We start from the raw sequence: 21868 nt of genomic DNA, 5'->3' as shown, positions 1-21868 counted from the left end.
AAAAATCTATCAGACTGTAACTAAGCTTGTAACTTGGCACATGAAATAAATAAACCAATAATCAGATCCTTCAGAAATTTTCAGTTAAACCTGTAGAAATTTCTAATAAAATATTTAGCATTCGAAGAGCTTTCCTTCAGGAGGAGAGTTTAGCAGCTACGGTTTCATGCTAGGAAGAGTATGGGGCATTTATAAGTAAGCTTTTTGCCCCTCTTTCCTATCCACCACTGGCTCCGTTCTATTAGCACAACTTTTTGTGAAGCCGCACTGTCGAGCTGAGCAGAAAACTCTTTTCTGGCTCTGGGAACAAATCAAACCAAGAACACAGCATGGCCCCCGCAAAGAGCTGCGCGAGCACAAGCGAAGAGGCAGCGCAGGAACGGCAGCCAGGGGAGGGAGGAAAAAGGACATGAATTGCTTTGGGCTCATATTGCTGCTGACTACTTTCTATTATAAAACCATAACCTAATACGCTTTCAAGACTACGGCTCTGAAGTGCCTCGCATGGCGCACCTCCTTCCCTAGGCAGAACCCGACGGGGCTCCATAGTGGCGCAGCACCGTGCCTGTGTGGGGAGGCAGGCTCAGACACCGCGCTCTGTTACACTTTCCACTCCTCATAAACAAGAGGATAACCCCGGCAGCGCTTGTAAACGCTGTTCTTCCTCGAGAAGCAACAGCAAACCCCCGAAGCGGGGCTCTCCGTGTAAGCGAAACGCCTGCCCCGGGAGGGCTGCCCTCCCCGGGGAGCTCGGCTGTGGGAAGCAGGAGCGAGGAACTGCCTTTTTAGGACTCCGGCTGAGCGGAGCCGGCAGGCAGCAGGGCTCCCGCAGCAGCTCCCGAGCCTTTTAAGGAGAAACTCAGGTATTTCGCTATCAGGAGCTGGGCCAGCCCCGCAGCAAGGTGAGGCGAGGCGAGGCCCGCCACAGGCCTGAGGGACCCTCGGCCGCGGCCACCCTCCTGCTGGCTGCAGGGCGACAGCCCCACGCCGCCGGCCTCCGAGCATTTCCAGTAGGCCTTATTAGGAAGTCAAGGAGCCTCATTAATCGTTTTCCTATCTGTAAAAGCCAGATGGTTTGTGGGTGAACCGTGCTTGATTTTAATGTGACATTTCAAGGCGTTCGAGGCAATGTTTTGGAGCGCGAGCCCCTAATGTCAGGCATCTTGTTAACTGCCTAAATAACAGGGCAGATTTTCAGAGGTGGTGAGCAACTGGATTTTCTGAAGACTTCAACAGAAGGGGCAGGAAACTCGGAGCCTCCGAAATCCAATTTATTTAAGTAAATTTTAGGAACACACATGATTAAGACTCCTCCCCATTTGACTAAAAATTAAGACTGCTGGGCAGAAAGCAAAGAGATTTTAGCCCTATTGGTCTCAAATTACATTATTTTGTTTTGCTCTCCAGACAGATAAAACATGTAATAAAAAGCAATCTACTACACAACAAATCCATCTCTACAGGACATATGGGTAAGCACGCTGACCAGGAACTGCCCCATATTGTTCTTTCTACTTCCCTGACTCTAGCCTTCTCAAGGAAGAAGAGGAGGCTGTGAGTAAAACAGGAAAACAAAACAACAACAACAACAACAAAAAACAACCACAATTTCTCCCCACCAATATTTATTTTTGAATTTGTTTTGTAAACCTTTCCTAGAAAATGGCAGCAAAAAGATGGAGCATCCTTGAACATTTTTCTTTGGCAAAAAAAAAAAGTTATTTTCCTTTAGATATGATTAAAAAAGCATTTATAGAGTAATATTAAAATCAGCCACTACCATCCAGGAATAAACACAGCATCCCAGTTTTGAATAGGAAATAGCAAATTGGAATTCAAGGGATTACCCCTATATTTTGCCATCTTAGTTCCTCAAAGTTAACCTTTGATAACTCTCTAGCTTAAAATGCTAAGCAGTGTAATTTTTAATCAAATTTAGCGAATTTTAACCCAGAGACATGCGAATGATTTGATAGTTTTGATCTGTACCACATTTTAAATCCACAGATGACAAGCACCTGCTCTGCATCACGAACTACTGCCATCATTAGTGCCTTCAGGTAATAACCTCAGCAGGAAGACCAAAACTTTGATTAATCTTGCCACATCCCACTTGCAACATATTGGGAAGAAAACATGGGTGAAGTACTAATTACACATGGATAATCACAGGGCATCGGTTTCTAGGATTCTTTACACGAGACCCATCAGGAGAAACAAGTACAAAGACAACAGGAAAAGCTGCATTAAACGAAAGAAAAATATCTACATACATGATAAACTTATTCAGTATGAGCTGAGCCATTGTGTAGGACTTACTCCAGCTGCTGATGAGGCTGGGATTTCATTTCTACAGCTCCAAAGGAGCACTAGGGTAGGACTATTTTCATAAAAGGAATAAAAGCTTTGACACCGGGTTTCATATTGTAAATTTCTTCTTTAAAATAACTTGCCAAAGCAGTTCAGCTGCCAGAAAGGGAGAAAAGCAGGCAAACTATTCCCTTAAAAGCAATGACTGTGCTATGCTGCGCAGGTACATGAGGCATTGCTCCAGAACTGGGGAACATTGGCTCATTAGGAGCAATTAAAAAAACTCTGAGGGGATTTTAAAAACAACAACTTCCAAAAACAAAACATGCATATATACCACATGCATTTGTTTATGCAGCTGTAATGAGTGATGAAATCCATTTATGAGCTGAAGTCACAAGATTCTAAGCAGGTCTTTGTTTAATCTCAGTAAGTCATGACATTTCCCCACTACTTATAATAATGTGATTTGGATCAACATTTTCAAACTTATGCACCTGGTTTTTAACAGTGCTTACCGATTGCACTTCTCATCTGCTTCACTGGAGACTGAACAGCCAGTCTACTTCTGAGCCACCACTTCGATTAAGCATCCTAAACACAGATATCGAAACTTTGTTTTAGTTTAAAATACGCATGCAATTTTTGAATTCAGCATATATTCTGCAACTCTCACTCAAACTGAGACTCTATGCAACCTGCAAAGAGTGTAAACAAAAATCAATGAGACCATTAGTGGGATGAATACTTACAGCATCAGCCTTTCTATAACCAAAAAGTCTTTTTTTCTGTAACAAAAAAAGTCTTTTGGATGCCCTTAAGAGACTTAAGAACATTTGCTATAGACAATGGCTTTCCCTCCAGCATGTTGCTGTGACTTGGAAGAACAAAATGATGAGAAATGCAGCAGATAGCTGCTTACATCAGTGCAGCATTAGTGCCCTGAATAACAAAGGCAGGACAGAATACGCAGGGAAAAAAAAAATTAACCCTAATAAGTTACTTATATTCCAAGTGTTTATAAACCATGCTAGACTCTAGATTATATAGCTGTAACAGTACAGGAATCAGTAATACTGCATATAATTCAACACCACATTTTTAGCTTTGATATTAAGAAAAACAATATCAAAAAAATCAACAGCTTTTGCCACCGCTGCTTTTGCCATTGCTCTTCTATTACCTTTCCAAACATGTCTGATGTTTTGTGAAGATCAGATCAAAACGAAAAGAATCGAGTTCCATGTTAATATAAACAGACTGACTTTTTTTAATCTTTCTTTTAAGGAAGGAAAAAAGATTAGACTTTTGATCTGAACAAAAAAGAATCTGGCTAATGCACAAGAGCAGGACAACCCAGACAGAGAAAAATGTCTCTCAGCCTTTAAGGTCCCAATGAAAATGTTGCTCTCTACACCCATTTCTCTATTCTGTTTCTCATAGTCGGCCTACTCACCTGTTACTCTCCAGAGTCCCAAATTAGCCAGGAAAACAGGTAGATTTTATACCATATCATCAAATTAAGATGGCATAAGAATATAACGAAAATGCACAGATCTTTCACCTAGAACATTGTGCTCCAAGCAGCCTCTTGTTTATACTCATAAAAGCATAAAGCACGAGACAACTTCAGCAGCTTGGACCCAAACTTGGGAAGGCTCTAAAAAGGCCAAAGCCAAATATGCACAATAAGCAAAATCAATATATCACCTAACTGGCAAAAAGGGAATATGTTCCTGTACCTAGCATTTTTTACGACCTGTTTTTGTTTATTTAGGAAAAAAATATGCACCGTTGTCAGTGTTCTTCCCAATGTGGAAAAAAAAATAATCCTCAAATGACTCTCAGCATGAGGCAGCCAGGGAAGCACGGGGATTGCTAGAATGCAAAGGGGCACCTTTTCTGTCATCTTCAGACACACGCTGGATGTGTTTTTATGTTACACACAAGTATTTGGGAAGACAGGCAGTATTTACAGTAGAATAGTATAAAGGCTTTGTTGGCTTGCTTTTTCTTAGGATGGCTGCATCACTCAAGTGAAAAGGTATGCAAGTCGTATCATCAAGAATCTGTAATATTCTTACTGCCACATCATTTTATATATGCTAGACATTTTCATGGGGAAAAAAAAAATCAGATGCAGTATTCCTACCTAAATTGGGATTATATTTTATATTCCACTTTTTCCAGTGTCCTGTTCATTTTCCTTTAGATCTCTGGGATCTACTGTACCAGTCTCCCAGAAAGAAAATGACTGTAACTACTTAAGTCAGAGTGCCAACTGAAAAACACGTATCAGAAGAAAACATTAGTTAATGTGCTCGTCCACATGAACTAAGTCCAGCTGAAAAGCTCTGAAAAGGCACATTAAAAAATAACCGTAAGAGCATTAAGCAAACAGTTCCCTTACTGGATTTGCTATAACCGACTAAAATCTTTCTTCCCCTTTCCACATTAAAGGATACCCCAAAAACCACATTTTGCATATTTTATTAGCTCAAACCTTTTCTAACATGGTTCCCAGGGCAGACCAAGTCTAACAAACTTTTAAAAATGAATCTAGCATTACGGAAAAAAACAGTATTAGGATCTGGTGAAGGGCAAACAACGGGGCTATCAATCGATAAATGTCTACTCTTATTCCCAGACCTTGAAAGGAATTCTAAACAATTTTTAGCCTCTGAGATTCACAATTTATTGAACCTGAAGTAGCACACCAGCTTTAGTAATCAATGTTACCCATCTCATGCTTCTGTCTGCTTGCAGAGAGCATTGCACATTGGGAGAAGAAAAACATTTTTGTGACTGTTTAAATAAATCACAGTCGAAAGTTTCTTGAAAGGTCAGAAAGCTAGGAGTTCTCCTGCTAGAAACAGGATAGCAGGCAGAGGGCAGGTAAGACGGTCAGAGGTGTATGGCAGTACAATCTATCAGATTGATAGCACCACTAAGTATATGGTACAATTATATCTTATCTTCCCAGCCCTGCAACCAAAATAAACCACATCGAAGTCTTGGAGTCTGATTCTGTTGTCTTTAAGCACACACCCCTTAGGGTGGTGACCCAGGACACACCACACATCTTTTACTTCATGTAAGACAAAATCAAAACAAATATAATCAGTATTTTTCCTTTTAGGACTCTCGCAGAGGCTCTTTGATGTGTTTTCCCTAATCGTTTTCTCTTTTTAATCATCACACTCAGGGGTTTCTCTGAGATTATAATGGTCTAGTTTTTATGTAACCTCTTCCATGCGGGCGCATTCCCAAACTCCCAACACAGCAACTGCTGTAACAGTACACAGCAACTCTACACCGAAGAATACCTTGTCCAAATGAAACCAAAAGGGAAATTTAGATGAGTACATTCTGCTTAGGTTGGAATTTTGGCTCAGACACAGGAGTTAACGCTCCCGGCCTTACAAAAAGCAGCTCTAATGGAGATACTGAAAATGAAAGTATCTCTTCTAATTCAAAACTGAAAACCTGGCCACTTCGATAGCATGTTTCTCTGCTCTGGGAAATTTTACTTATCTATATGCATTCACGAAGGGGAAACCCTTGGTTCTGTGAGTTAAAAGGGGTTTGCCATGCCCTGACTAGACCTGAGAGTCGACCAGTAAGATTTAGGAACCACGGTATAAAACCAGTTACATTTCTAATTTCTACCCAGCTACTTGCCAATTTGTCTTTGGGGCAATTATCTTAATTCTCTTTAGCAATATCTCTATTTACACAGAGAATCTTTAAATACATAATCACATCCTTTTCGATATCGTCGAGGAGCTTCACTGGCGTACTACAGTTTTAAACGTTTCCAGATCGACTATTAATAAAATACCTAAACTTAAAACGGGCACTATGCAGAACCTGCACTACTGGAACACCTACAAAATGCCCTGTAAGCAGCTGCCAGTGGGTTCATAAGGTTCGAGAGTTAATTTCCATTTATCAGCTAAGATTCAGTGACACCCCTGCTACTCATTTCTGTTGCTCTCTGCTTTGCTCTCTCAAGATACAGCACACGGAGGAAGCAGGAGCTGAGACAAGAACTGGAAACATCTCCTTCACGCGGGGAGGTGCCCTGCTAAGAAACTGCTTATTGAACCTGACAGTGAGCGCGTAAATAACATTAGAGGGAGTGCTCACACATGTACTCCCGATAAAGGGGAGGACAAGGCGGTGAAAGTCAGAGCTATTACAAGACAAATACAAATTAAAGATACTGGTTTTAATCTCCAGGGTACTAAAATATTTTTGAGAGCTCCCAGTATTAGGGGGGAGGAGAGAGGGAGAGAAAAGGGAGTGGGGGGAGCAGTGAGCTCTGCTGAAGATTTTCGTATAGTTTGTATCACCTTTTGTGGGGGAAAAAATAACAAAACATTCTAGAAAAAGCAACAGAGGATTTTGAAGCTAACAGCAAAGCACTTGCTTTATAAAACTTTCTAAAAGGTCGCTTGCTCTTTGCTAAAACTTCCCAGGAGGCCTCAAAAAGCACTCTGGGCATGTGCTTTAACAGACAGCTTTGCATATGAAATGCTGTTTGGTTCAGAAAAGTTGTGTATTTTTACCGTGTGGTTATTGCTGTCAATTGTCCCCTGATCACTGAGCTGTGAGAAGCAAAATCGTAGTCAGAGCTACCACAAAGATAAAAGCACAACTATTGATGTTCATGGGATTTTCTACGTCCCCCCCTCCTTACCCTGGAACTTTAACCCCTTAGTGACTGCTGACATATATACCGTCTGTTTGCCTGTCCCGTAGGCCACCTGGAAAGCATCGGCACTCTAAGAAGAAAATTGCGATTGCAATTTGCGCAGAATTTCCTTCAAACGAAAGCTCGCTGCCCGCTGCCATTTCCCAGCCAGGTATATTGTTCTATCACCACCCATATCAAATCCAAGCGCGGAGACGTGTTTACAGTACGTGCAGCGGCTCAGATAGGCTGGGCTGTTGCAATCCTGTCGCAATCCTGCGCAGAAAACCGAAGGTTCACGCCGGCATGCTGCTCCCACGCCCTCCCCTTTTCAGGCTTTACATTAACTCGGTGACACCCTGCTAGGCACAAGGTTTATTTACACAACACAAAGTCTTGAGACGAGCCTTTGTTTGACGGCAGCGTTGACAGGCTTATGAAGCACCACTGCCTGTAGTGAAGGTGCACTAAGACCCGACTGAGGACCACGTATGAATGAAACGCTTTGAGAGCCGCCTGATTGAGTTTCCAGCTGCAGCACAATTCTCTTTTAGCCAGGAGCTGCTGGGACAAGCTAGCAAAGCTCCTGGCTCTCAGGGAGACCAGTGAATTGCACTGATGTGGTGCTTCCACGAGGACTTTAATCCGGCATATGCTGGCGACACCCTGAATGGAAGCAAATCTCTCCTTCCCCAGCCATTCAGGCTTTTTGCTGGGGTAAGATTGGAACTGGATGCATTTCCCAACGCATTTCACCTCATGGTTGTGTCAGCGCAAGGGAGGGGACAGCGTGGGAGCAGGAAGAGGGCAGGACTGCCTCTTTTGTCAGCAGAGCCGGCCCAAAGCACTTGGGGAACTAATGACGTAGTAAATTGTGCTGATTTACATCTGTTCCTTGGATTTCCTTAAATATCATTGCTATGCATTTTCAGACACAGCAGAGACGTAAAAGCATGCAAGAAAGTTTAGGTGCAGATGTGTTGATGGAGGTGTCAAAGGGGCTGTAAGCATCACCTCCGCAGTGATGCCCAGTCATGAGAGCAGGGAGTGGCTGTTGCACTCACCCTCTTCCCCAAAGGGTGTAAAATTCAGACGAGTTCCTGTGTTTCACATGGTATCTTCTCGTCAGAGTTTTGGACTAAGCATCAAGACCTTTTCTTCAAAGACACTGTGCGATTTTGGAGAGGTGTTGATCGTTGTACCTCAGCCATCCCCTTCTGGGAAACTGACATGTAATACTTCCTCCTACACAGCATTTCTGACATTAACAACTCCAAATCATTGTCAGAACCTCTCATAGCAAAGACTCTAAATGAAATGGGGAGGGGAATGGGAAAAAAATAAAAAATAAAAAATAAAAAATAAAAAATAAAAAGCAGATCCATAGCAGCAGGAAGATAGAAGATATTTGGTCAAAATGTCACGAGTGACCAAAGAGTGAAAATGGCATAAAGCTCTGTGCCAGTGTATGCTCTACACAGTTCTGGGTCAGATTCAAAATGCATTACAAGGCTGACGAACCAATGAAAACGTCAATGGTTGATATCCTAAAAGCAAGCAGGGCCAGTAACAAATACTTTATACCAGTAAGTTAATCCTAGATATTCTTCCAGATGAAATTCCATTCCTTTTCTGTACCTATTTTCTTAATGCATTTTTAGAAATAAAAGTAGTTCATACCACCCGCATGGCATTTTTTTCCACATAGAGCTTCATGCTTTACTGCAACCTCGGTCTCGTTATACCCATTTTACAGGCAGGCAAACCAAGCCACAGAGATCCAAAAGTGACTTGAGGTCATTCAGCATGGAAGCAAAACCAGGGAAAGCTGCGGTTCTATCCCATTTGAGTTTACTGGGTTCTCCTGTTTTTCTCTACTGGCACACAGAAAATAAAATTACTTCTCATTATGCTTGTCAGGCAGCATTAAAGAGGTGAACATATTTTTGCTTCACCTTGTAAATTCTTTTGGTTGTCTTGATGGGATATATATTCCCCACCACTACTGCTACAGGGTTAGGTAAATGCTTTGCAGACCAAGAACATGAACGTGAAATATATTGCTCTTCTTATTAATATTTATATAATCATCTAGGGCTGGAATTGGCTATCGTTGAATTGACCTCAGATCTTTGACATAAATGCCTATTTGAAGCACCTGGCAATAGGCTGTAAGCATCCACACCCAGAACTTCTTTGTCCGGGCTTGCAGATTTGCCAGCCACACGCCTTTTCCTATACTGACTGCAAGGAACGCAATAGCTGGAGAACATCGGCACAAAACATGCTTATATAGAACAAGGCTACGCTGTACCATTAGCTCTTACAACACGTGTGCTTAACCTCTCTCACATGACTTACCTGAGTCCGCAGCCCATTCTTAGCTGAACAGAAGTCTCTGCAAATATGTGCACGTTACAGCTGGTAGCCAGATCTCTAAACACCATGCAGCCGGTTTTGGAATGTCTTTCTAGTTGTGCTCCCTAAAACAAACAAACAAACAAAAAAACAGCTGAATTTCAATTAGCAGCCATCACAGCCCTTAGGCATTTGCTTTATTATTGTCCTTTTATCCTTAAAACTTTCCTTGATCTCATGAGCTTGTTTCTAATATATTCAAATGTTATGGCTCTTTATGTGTTTCATATGTTCTCAACAGACTGTGTAAACAGTCCTGTGAGCTGACCAGCGTGTCTGCCAAGTGCACTGCCTGCTGTTCATGCAGCGTTTCCTCTAGCATGTATGCGAGCAGTGCTCCTGAACCCACTGTAAAAAGCAAGAGCAGGTAGGGATCAGTACCAGGCCTGGACAGAATTTTCCCTCTCCACCTCCTCTCTGAAACAAGGGAAGGTACAGGCACTGCAGCGTCGGCAACTGCCTATAATTTTTGCTGAATGAAAGAGGCAAAAACTGCCGTTTTGAGGGTTTTAAGTAGCTTGGTTCTCCTCCTGAGGGGGGGAAGCCACAGGGTGGCTGCTGTGGACAGGCCCCTGAGGGCGTTTCCACCCTGAGGGGGCAGGGCGGCCTGGCCTGGCTGGTAGCAGCTACGCAGCCACCGTGTGGTATGTCAGCTGTGGCCAGAGATCACGTCGTTTATTACTAATCAGATAGGACTGAGGAGAAGGAGCAGTCTAGCAGCACCTTCTCCAAAACCAAAGTCTTTTAATTCTGTTTGTGTTTTCAGGTATTATCCTACCTTTTCTCCTACGTGCCCTTTCCTCCCTACAGTTGCCTCTTTGGCAACCCTGGCTGCTCCCACACCATGACTCCAACTCAAATGACTGTCATCCAGAGGGAATGTTTCCATTTGAATGACATGAGCAGGCACTCTGTAAACTTCCCCACAGGCTCTGCCACTATAATCCCCAGGAAGGAGCAACCTGCAGGACCTACTTTCACTGTTCAGTGCTTTCTCTGTTTATTGCTACCACTGTCAGAGCGAAAACCATCACTCAGATTCAGACAGGATTCCTTACATCTGCCGGCCACCAACCACTGGTGATACTCAGAAACTTGCCGTCCACATCCAGACCTGAACCCACAGCACTGGGAAGGAAAGCCTGATTTCTCATTGGAAATTCCTGTGCTCTGTGGTGCTTTACGCTAGGCATTTCTGGTCTCACGCTGACTTGCTTCCTTTCCTTCTCCTGTTGCAAGCACTGCTTTATCCCAGGTTGCCAGGAGCCTACTGTTCCAGCAGCTGCTAAGACAGAGTGAGGTGTCAACTTTGACGGGATGCCAGATTGTTTATTAATTAAAAGGCCAAGCATTCTGTATCGTTCTGAGACCCAAATCAAAACTGAGCTATCCTACCAAGGGCTCTCAGTGGTTAAATCTGGTTATTCTGAGGCATTCAGTCACAATTGGCAACCATAAATCAACGCATTTTGTTGTCACTGCTTACTTTAATACATGTGTACAAAAATATCAAAATGCCAGAAAGCCATCTTCAATTCTTCACAGTGAAACCGCCTCAATTTGAACCTGAACAAACGCATACTTCCAGTGGGATCTTTGTTCTCAAACACAGCAAATAGCTTTTTGAAGGTGTTCATCTGCCTCCCCAGCACTCAGCATTAGTAGGCTTCTATTTGTATGTTAAATTTTTTTTCGTACTGCCAGCCCACAACGCTGAGCGCAGCCGTCTGCTTCCCATATGCCACACGTCCTCCCTCCTCTGCTGCTTACCTTCAAACCCACTTCACTCTTTGGGCTCCCACTGCGGATCAACTGCCATCCTGCCAGCCTGGGTTGTGCACAGAGGATTTTTCTGGCTGTAAGCTCCACAGGAGGGGAACTTTGCACAGCTCTCCATTTCTCAGAGCACCGGGTACACTATGGTATAGAAGGAATGAACACGGAGGCATTAATGGTGTGACATTTAGGTTTTTAACACCCTAAAACGCAAGGGGAACAATACCTTAGGGTCCCTTTCAGACTCCTCTCTAAACAATGTAGCTAACTTCCATTCAGACATTTTTTTCATCACAAATTATGCAAATACACACAGCTGTTCAAATAACAAAAACACAGTTCATTAATTATTTGTAAATATATTTCTGAGTACTTGCAGTGACAACTCCAGTCCTCTATAAAGCTGGCTGGGAACGTAAAAAGAAATAATACCAAGCAATCTAGTATAGATATCTATTGGGTAAACAGGAGGTCACCCTTTCCACTTTGGAGGCAATCACATTAAATCTTTCACTCATATTTTGCTGCACATAAAACATCCAAAGTTTGTTTGAATTGCTCAGACAGCATTCTTAAGAAAACGAAATATATATATATATGTTTTTAGTAGTTCCTCCCTTACTTCTGCACTCTCTCTGTTTACAGTCAGCGTTGCTGTCCTGCCCCAGAGGTAACCCAACAGGTCTTGCAAAGTCTCCTAACTTTGCCCCACCTCCATCATTCACAATCTTGTCTCCCTAACCTACTCATTTTCTTCCATTCCACAAACTAGTAGTTTCAAAGAAATTCAGAGATTAATTAAAATGATTGGTGGGATGAGTAGGTGAGGGGGACAGGCTAAAGGGCTTGACAAGAAGAAAGATGAAAAGGACTAAACGCATATAGCTTGGTTATGCGATGACTAATGGAGGGTGGAGGAGATGGACACGATATTCATTTACAAGTGCTTATGGTTCTGAGGAGCCTTTTTCATGTGCAAAGAGAAGACCAGCTCAAGACGAGCCTTCTGTTTTACAGGGTTGGTTTCGGTGTCCTTCACTTGAAGCTCAGAGCCTCCTTTTTCCCCCAGCCTGTACACTCCCACCTCGCCCTCAAATCCTCAAGTACACGTTTTGAATTCGGCTCGGCTGGCAGCCAGACCCCGTTCCTGGATCTCCACCTGGCCACACGAGCCCCAGCAAGGGCAAAGAGCAGAAGGAGCGGCCGAGGAAGGCGGAAGCTGGGGGCGGCCGGCGGGGCACCTCTGCCACACCTCTGGCACTGCAGACGGTGGATTTGAACCGGCTCCGAAAACACACCTTGAGGAACCGGGGAGGAACTGGGAGCACCAGCACCTGAGAGTTATTTTTTCCTTCACCTTAACCCTAAGGAAACTCTGCTCCTCGTGCCCTCGCACTCACAACTTCTTGTACTGTGCTCTGATGTAGTAAATAAAAGAAAAACGCTTGCTCCTCCTGACTCCTCAAACTCTCCCCTCCCTCAGCAAGGGAGACCTGCTCCGTAGCAATTCCTCAGGCAAGTGGAAAGCAGTGTGAGAAGGTTTACGGATTCCCACTCTTACTCGCTTTGTGCAGAGGCGAGGCAGGATATCACATTTGAAAGCATGAAGTGAGTAAAAAAAAATGAAGAGAATCGTTTATGTAATAAAAATATTGCGGAAACTCCTCTAATGCTGTAATGCATTTAAGTTTAAAAAAAGAAAAACTGCATGGAAGCGTTTTCCTTCTGCGAGCACTGTTTCCAATATAAAAATAGTAAAACTACCATTTATCCTTTTTTTTTTTTTCCCAAATGGTCTAGAAATAAGCCAAGAGCACTTGATACGGGCCTGAAACAAAACAACCAACCTATTTATTCCTGAACTCCAAAAATAATTTAGATGGACGTAGCATGCGTAAGTTATTTTAATTTGTCCCTGAAAAGCCATTTAATTATTCAGATTATCTGATTGCCTCAGTCAGTCTTGTATTGATTGATTAGAGAACTTTATAAATCAAAATCTGCATTACTGCTGGTCAGAGCATCTGCCTCGCACAGCAACGGAGAGACGGGGCTCATTTCCAGTCCCTACCCACAAGTTAGTTTATTGAGACATGTAAATGGCTACGGTTTATAGATGGGTCAGTAAGTGTTCCTTCATACCACTAAAGCAGTATTTACTTAAGGACATCAGGAAGGGGGGGGTAAGAGCCCTAAAGTAATAGCTGATTAATAAATCAGGGCATAGTCACCAAAAGCTCCCAGCTCCCTGGACAAGGGCCATGAAGGCTTGCTGTCCCCCTGTGCACAGGGCCAAATCCTGGCGAACTATCTGCTGCGCTTGGTGACCCTCAGACAGGGAACCCAAAACCTGATCCCAGCCCGCTCACCACTCGTCCCCCTGTTGGGATCGGAAGGTAGAAAATCCCCTCGGAGCAGCAAAGAGCGTTTGTCTTTGCTTTCAGAGCTCTCCTGCTACGCTCAGCCTTTGTGACCAACCTGTCTGCCTGCTGCCAGCCTCGACCAAGTAACCTCTAAGCGAGTAGCAATTAACATAATGAGTGGACTGATGGGTGTCCCCCATAGCTATGGGCCTCGGTAGCAACACGTCTCCGGCAAACTGGAATGTCTAGTCCTGAAACTGCACTTCTGTAAAAGGAAGGAAGTAAAAAACTAAAAGGGGTGGGGGATTAAAGAAAAAAAAAAGGGCAAAAACCACCCCACCTAAGGGACTTGAAGCGATTATCTCCAGCCCAGTCCAGCGCTCAGTGAAGTAACGAAAAACTTGGGCTGACACGGGTGGGGCTGAGCGGGCCGGGCCATACGGGCAGTTAGGGGGTGAGGGTGGTTAAAGGTGCGCTGTGTTCCTGAACGTGGCTTTCTAGGACAAAACGGAGGCGCAGAGAAAACAAAAAGACAGAAGTCTGAGAAATTGAGTATGTCAAGAATTGATTGGAACAACTTTCATTGGGGTTATTTGTCTGAGGCGACTTTATCTATACAGGATTCAGATAAAGTGAACGGTTTGCCACGGCTTCCAACGTAACAGAAACCAGGAAAAAAACAAACTTTTTATTTAAAAATCATTATTAAGAAGCCTCCGTGCAGCAAACTACTTGAGATTCAGGCCTTCCTTTTCTCCCAAGTTTCCTCCTTGCGCAGCCGGGCCCTCGGTAAACACCGGCCCCGCGCTGCCCGATGCTGACGGGGGATCGGTGAGGGGCTGTGCCGGGGAGCTCCGGGCGCACGAGCGGGGCCGGGCTCGCACCTCACAGACGGGGCGCCGGGGCTGCGGGGAGCGCGGGGCGGCTCTGAGGCGCTCAGGCGGCGCGTCGGTGACAAATTCCTGTCACAAATCCTCGGGGGATCTCTGCGAACCCATCTGTTTGTCCCGTGCTGGACACCAGCAAGGAGTTAAACACCACGCAGCGCGCTGAGGGATTTCAGAGGTTTTATTATGCGCGCTCCCCTTCCTCCCCCCTCCTCCTCCTCCTCCTACCCCCCCCTCCCGGCCAGGCCCGATGGGGGCGGAACCTCCCGGTGCCCGCCCCGGCCCTGCCCGGAAGCGGCCGCGGCGCGGCGGGGAAGTCACGTGAGCGCTCCCCTCCCCTCAGCGCCGCCTCGGGGCCGTCCCACTGCTGAGGCGCGGGGGGGGTGGTGGTGTGGCGGTGTATGATGTGTGGAAATACCGGGCCCCGCGGTGCGAGCGGCCGCACCTCGCAGCACTCCTCTCGTAACCGGCGGGGGGTCCGAGCGGGGCGGGCGGAGGGAGGGGAGAAGGGAGGCGGCGTCGCCCCCCCCTCCCCGTGCCGGCGGCGCGGTTGGTACGCTCCGGCTGAGGAGGCGTCCGGCGGCGTCCAACCCGCGCGGCGCGCGGGCGGGCGGCGGTAACCAGATATTCAAACGCACTACGTCAGCCCACAGTGCCCCGCGCCGGCCGCCAGCATTACCTCATCCCACAGTGCCCCGCGGCGCGCGCTCCGAAGCTTCTAGGGGGCGGGGTCGCCATGGCGACGGGGCCGAAGGCCCGCCCCCCCCGGGGAGAGGCGGCGGCAGCCAATGGGGAGCCGGCGGGGTGACATCATGGGCTATTTTTAGCCGGCGGCCGGCCGCTGATAAGCCAAGGGCTGCACGCCGCCAGCGGGCTCAGAGCGCGGCGCGGGCGGGCGGGACGGAGGCAGGCGGCAGCAGCAGCGCGGGGCCGGCCGCCGTGAGGGGACCGTGAGGGGACCGTGAGGGAGCCGGGGCGGGCGGCAGGAGCGGCGGCGGCGGCGGCCCGGCCGGGCGTCGGGCGGGCTCCGGGAGAAGCTGGGCTCCCGGCTCCGTCCGCGCCCCGTTCTATGAGCGCGAAGATGGAGCCTACCTTCTACGACGACGCGCTGAACGGCGGCTTCGCGCCGCCGGAGAGCGGCGGGTACGGATACAATAACGCCAAGGTGCTGAAGCAGAGCATGACGCTGAACCTGGCGGACCCCGGCAGCAACCTGAAGCCGCACCTGCGGAACAAGAGCGCCGAGCTGCTCACCTCGCCCGACGTGGGCCTCCTGAAGCTGGCCTCGCCCGAGCTGGAGCGCCTCATCATCCAGTCGAGCAACGGGCTGATCACCACCACGCCGACCCCCACGCAGTTCCTCTGCCCCAAGAACGTGACGGACGAGCAGGAGGGCTTCGCCGAGGGCTTCGTCCGGGCGCTGGCCGAGCTGCACAACCAGAACACGCTGCCCAGCGTCACCTCGGCCGCCCAGCCCGTCAGCGGCGGCATGGCACCTGTGTCCTCCATGGCCAGCGGCGGCGGCAGCTTCAACGCCGGCCTGCACAGCGAGCCCCCCGTCTACGCCAACCTCAGCAACTTCAACCCCAACGCGCTCAGCTCAGCGCCCAGCTACAACGCCAACGGCATGGGCTACGCGCCGCAGCACCACCTCAACGCCCAGATGCCCGTGCAGCACCCCAGGCTTCAGGCTCTGAAGGAGGAGCCGCAGACTGTCCCCGAGATGCCGGGGGAGACCCCTCCCCTGTCCCCCATCGACATGGAGTCGCAGGAGAGAATCAAAGCCGAGCGAAAGCGCATGAGAAACAGAATCGCCGCGTCCAAGTGCCGGAAAAGGAAGTTGGAAAGGATTGCCAGGTTGGAGGAAAAAGTGAAAACTTTGAAAGCCCAGAACTCAGAGCTGGCATCCACTGCCAACATGCTCAGAGAACAGGTTGCACAGCTTAAGCAGAAGGTCATGAACCATGTCAACAGCGGGTGCCAGCTAATGCTCACACAACAGTTGCAAACGTTTTGAAGAGACTGGCTTAAAAACGCGAACTGTGATATTGTGGTATAACCCAACGACAGACCCGAAGCGGCAGATGCGTAAAGCTAATGGTAAGAGCTGAAAGGCTGAGTCCTGCCTGTGCTCTGCAAAGCGCATGTGTGGAAAGACTGGCAAGCCTTCAGCCCGAGTTGGTGAAGCAGCCAGCACCGCTCCGAGAAGTGCTGTTCCTGCTCAGAGACGTCAGATCTTCGTTTAACATTGACCAAGACCTGCATGGACCTAACATTCGATGATCATTCAGTATTAAAGGTTAAACTGCAATAGAAACTGTAGATTGCTTTATGTAGTATTCCTTAAGAAACAAAAAAAAGTGGGAGGGAGGTTTTGTGGGGAGGCTGATAAACAAAAAAGAACTGTTCTGCCTGCCTTCAAGTAAATCGTGTATGTACATATCTTTTTTTATTTTATTTTATGAAAGTTGATTAATGTCAATAAACTACTTCATGACTTTGTAAGTTATTTTTATGTTGTTTATTTGGGCGCTGCCCAGTATTGTTTGTAAATAAGAGGCTTTTTTTTTAGCACTCTGAGTTTACCATTTGTAATAAAGTATAATTTTTTTAATGTTTCTGTTTCTGGAAAAAAAATCTAGAAGGTTCTATTATATTTAAGAAAAAATAAAATACTTAAAATGCATTTCCTCCTCACACTTTTTTTGCCAGTACCTGAGTTGGGAAAATGCCCTTTATGCTGAACTCTGAAGGGCAGGGATTATGTTAAATTTACTCTGTAACTACAGGCATGTCCTGGAGAACGTGTGAGGAGGAGAGGGGGGGGAAACCAGATCCCGGGCGCTACACAAATACAACTTTTTGAGTTGTCTTGAAGTTGTAGTTACTAATCTTAACCTGAGCGGATCGCCTGCTGTATCCCGGTGGCCCAGCTGAGGCAGCTGACTTAACTCCAAGCAGAGCGCAGAGGGGTGGCCGGTGTGGGAAGCTGCTCCACAACTCTTAGTGGCTGCTTGTGCTTCTGCGTGCCTTTCCCTTAAACTAATGCCCTCAGCAGGATCAGGCAAGAGGCTGTGTTTGCTTTTTTTTCTTTAAAAAACAACAACAAACACCTCTAGACTTCAAAAGCAGAAATGGTCACCTTTATCCCTGCATGTTCTTTCCAAGGTAAGAGGTAATCTTTGTTAATATTTGTGACTATGCTGTTGTCAGCAGTGAATAACCTTATAAGTCTCTGTACCTTGAAATCCCTTCCCTTCAGGTGTTACTGCAAGTCCCAAACTTTTTAGCACTAGGAAAGCTGGGAAAACTGCCTGGCAGGAAATGAAAAGACATGGGAGGAACTTTTCTGGCACTTCCCATATAGTTTAAATAAAAACTTGGTTTTTAGTATAATGATGTAAATATATACCTTAGAAACACTACTTAACTCTTTGGGGAAATGATTTTGGTGCCAGACTTTTCAGAACACTGTACCTGTTTCACAAGTATATATTTGAGGGGAGATCAGATGTTTTCCTGCTTGATGTTGATGGCCAAAGAGGTAAGAGGAAAAAGATACCATCAAAAGAGAGGCAGAAAATACTAAGAATTATTAGAGAAGTAACAATATTAACTTTTCAGAGCAGGCAGTCTTAATGCCTTTTTTTTTTTTCCTTAAAATACAGATAGGCATAATTTCAACTGGAGCGAGTCTTGCTTAAGGTCACTTCTCCAGATGACTAGGTAACTGTGTATGTTTACCTTCACTGTTACCAAAATGATGCCCTGAAACTTGCAGCTACTGTGTGTCCAGAGACCAGTTCCTTACAGGAAGCACAGAGCTCTCTCTTCTGACAGATTTAATTTGGGGGGGTGTGGGGGGGTGCATTTTAGATGATCTTTATCATGTGAGGCGTTGTTTTAATGTTTTAACTGTCTGGTGGTAATATCCTTCCACGTCGTAGCCCAAGTGTCAAGGTAGGCGAGCGTTCAGATGCTGTTTGCTGCTGCCAGAGGAATAGGCTTGTAACAACACCAACCAAACAAAGGGTTACTAGGAGGATACTGCAGTTTGCCAAGAGTACATTTTGCTGATGTCAGCAACCCGGAAGGTAAGTTGATTTTGACCATATGTAGGAATAGACAGCAGAGGGATAATACACAGCACTGCTGGGTGTGGTTTTACAGGGATTTAGCAAGTGCCAACTAGCAAAATAAGCAGGGCAAGGAGATTAATTACCTGCAAAGGTGCCTGCTTAACTCAACAGTGCTGGGTTATGGAATAGATGTTACTAGCAAGCATTTTGCTTAATCACCTAATTACGCAAAAAAATAAATACATTATATAAAATACTATGTTAATTAAATACAGCTGAGTGACAGTCTGCTCCACCCCATCCTAATGCGCACACAGACACTTCGCGTTGCGGTTACGTCTCGTCCCTCTCCAGCACGACGCTCCGTGGCACCGGCACAAAGTCACTGAGGAGCAGCGCTGCTCCCTACGTGGGCACCGGCCGGCCGGCGTGACGTGGGCTGCTGGGCTCGGCCCAGCCCGGCAGAGACTCTGCCATCAAGCAAGGTGGGTTTTGGTGCCAACGTGCAGAGCCGCAAGGAGACGAGGGGCACCGGAGCACGAATCCTTTCTTAGACCTTGTGTCAGGATCAGGCCCGAGACGAGGCAAAGAAAAGTTTGCGTCGCCTCCGTCTGTTTTGTACACAGCGTGGTGGGCTGTGAGCCTGTCGCTGCGTGGTTCACTTCAGCAGAGACTAGAATTCAGCGCTCTTCGCGTATTACTAGATGGCTCGGTAATCAATACACATGACTGTAATGAAAGACATGCGTGCGTTTATATGTGGTGAAATGTAAAGTTTTAACACCTACTTAACTCGAGATTAAAATTGCCTAATGCATTGTGCGCCTCGCTTTTATAAGGAAAAGTCAGCTCTCTTTGAGATTCAGAAAGAAACTCTCTTTTTGTTGCCCCAGCTGTACTCACAAGGGAATATTTTGCAAATAACAGCATTGTGAACATGTATTTTGTTTGGCTGTGAGTGTTGTCAACGGATTCAGGAAGTGAAGTCAGAAAAAGGCAGGGTTTCAAACAGGGCAGGCTGTGCAGAAATGCCTAGGCAAAGAGCGGCTAATCAGAACAACATGTTTGGGTTACGGAGATATTAATTAGAATTTGGGTCCGTACTAACAACGGCAAGCGCCTCACACTTCTGTCCCAGGAGCAGAGGTGAGCTGCACTGGGGGTTTGACCGTGATTACTGCTGAATACTTTTAAATCCAAATTACTTGTCATTACAGAAATAGCAGTAATGATCTAACTTATTCTAGTGGCACAGAGTTGCCTACCAGCCAGTTTTAACCTCAGAGCACAGCAGCAGAGCCCTCCGTTGTTGAATCGCCCGGTTCTCTGCAGGTCTGACCTCAAACCATGGCATTCAGTACCAGCCTAAGGCAGCACGTGCCCACCTAATGGCAAAGCCCAACAGCCAAGAGATGCCTTGGCTACCTTTCCGTTTTACAGGAACCTGTCATGAGCTGCAGAGTATCCCTCTAAACCTGCGTGGAAAACAGACTGGCAGTTTTGTCCCATGCAGAAGCCTAGGGAACACGTATGTTTAATATCACCCCTCGTGCCTTCTCTGTTCTCCATCTCTTCCTCCCAACCCGTCCCCAAGACATAGGTAAAACTGGAGATTCACCCATACCAAGAAACTTAAACTAGTTCAGGCAAAGTTTGGTATATTGAAAAAAAAAATAAAATTGCGATCATAAGTGAACACAAAATATTGCTAACAGGCAGACAGATGGCAAGGAAATAATATTTGAAATTACTGTATACAGAAACCCATTACAAAGCACAATCTACTTCAGTAACATTCGCTATGGGTCAGGTAGAAGGAAGGTGGTATTAGCCTTCCAGCTAAAGAAAAAGACAACGTAGGTGGGTTGCTTTTTGAGAAGGGATCATTCCAGAGAAGTGCTCGTTCTTTAGAATTACACGCGCTGCCAGCACCGCTGCCTGCACCCGAAGACTGGCGGCAGTCCTAATTCTACACATATACATTATCGTGTGTATCGAACAGAACTGGTGCTTCTTACAAAGAGAACTTGTAGGAAGTCATCATATAATTTACCATGAAAGCCTCTGACTACTTAAACAGTTATAAAGTGGTTTTGCACAGCAGGGCCCTCCGTTCCAATTCTGCGCATTATTCTTTGCCGTACGTTTTTGTTAAGGAACAATGGAACTCCAGAAATCAAATTAGATGTTCATCATGGTCCCTTCTGTCCTTAAATATTCAGAAATAGTAGAAACAGAGTTACAATGGGAAAGCACAGCTTTTTAAAGAGTTAATTAAATATTGAAAATGCTGCTAATTTTCTCAGTTACAGAGTAACAACAGACATTGGGGGGAAAAACTAATTCAGAAAAATGAGTGAAGTACATAACCTATTTTTGAAATCTTTAGTAAGACAGAACTGAATAGGTTATGACCTGACCTGATTAATCCAAATCTCTATAAAACACCTAGAAACTAACTCTGTAAACAAAAGCAGAACTAACACTTATCCTCCTCAGTCTCACAATCACTTTGTGTTTTGAGCCTCGAATTCTCCAAGCAATTTTTATGTTGATGCCATAAACAAAAGGACCAGCAACTTGCTAGCAATCCTCCAAACTGAACTTTGTTCTTTATTCTCTTTTAAATCTAAAACAATTCCTGTGAAACCTGACAGCTTAATAACACCGAAGATGTGGGAAACAGGACACAATTCCAGCAGATGGAGCTCAAAAACAAACAGTCCTGGAACAAGCTGCACAGATACCTGCAACACGAGATTCTGCTTAGACGGTGTAGTAGCCAGAAAAGTCTTCAGAGGAAAGCTGCTATCATGCAGATGTTTAAAAATATATAAATAAAAAGTTAAAAATGAACAGCTCCACTAAATTCTTAAAATAATCACTGCAATGAGTAGGGACATCCTGCATCACTGTAATCACAAAATAATCACAGTTATTTCAGAGGACCCAAAGGGTTCAAAACCCAGCACCTCTGCCTATTTTTCTGAATTCTCATCCACGATACTAACTTAATGGGGATAACTCCTGTTATCACGCTTTTTACATCTCAGATAACAAGTCACAAAAACAAGCATAATGCTGGTACGATCCAGTGAATGTTGCTATTCAAACTCACAGAGAAATTCACATAGTACCCGGTAATGAAGAAAGTTAACTTCAGAAGCTTGAATCCCCACTAGATAGATTATTGGCAGGTTTAAAAGCACAGCTTAGTACTACAAAAATTGAAGCCTACCTATTTCAAGTAATGAGATTTCAAAGTTGCTGACCTCTGCATGACCACAAATCACAGTGCCTTGGCAGCTTGTGAATGAAAAGTTCATTTTCATCCAAAAG

General features: G+C 45.6%; 2 protein-coding genes across 6 annotated transcripts in view; one reads left to right on the top strand and one right to left on the bottom strand.

The window, feature by feature from the left end:
* Positions 1–21868, bottom strand: part of FGGY (FGGY carbohydrate kinase domain containing) — a 305857-nt gene that overhangs the window by 268532 nt on the left and 15457 nt on the right. For 3 of the 5 annotated variants that reach the window (XM_083847626.1, XM_083847610.1, XM_083847628.1), the window contains 3 exons: positions 11195–11341; positions 9368–9489; positions 2829–2904 (listed from right to left, as the gene is read on the bottom strand). The gene's annotated coding sequence lies outside the window, so the exon portion shown is untranslated. Of the gene's footprint in view, positions 1–2828; positions 2905–9367; positions 9490–9805; positions 10123–11194; positions 11342–21868 lie in introns of those variants that run through there. The other 2 variants (XM_083847619.1, XM_083847629.1) reach the window with 1 other exon arrangement.
* On the top strand, positions 15322–17136 carry JUN (Jun proto-oncogene, AP-1 transcription factor subunit). Its single transcript, XM_083847636.1, has one exon. The coding sequence runs from the start codon at positions 15520–15522 to the stop codon at positions 16465–16467; it is 948 nt and encodes a 315-aa protein (XP_083703762.1). The 5' UTR covers positions 15322–15519; the 3' UTR covers positions 16468–17136.

Source organism: Anser anser (genome assembly GCF_964211835.1).
Source record: "Anser anser genome assembly, chromosome: 8".
NCBI lineage: Eukaryota > Metazoa > Chordata > Aves > Anseriformes > Anatidae > Anser > Anser anser.
The sequence above is the reverse complement of the archived record's forward strand: the minus strand, read 5'-3'. Positions and strand labels throughout refer to the sequence as shown.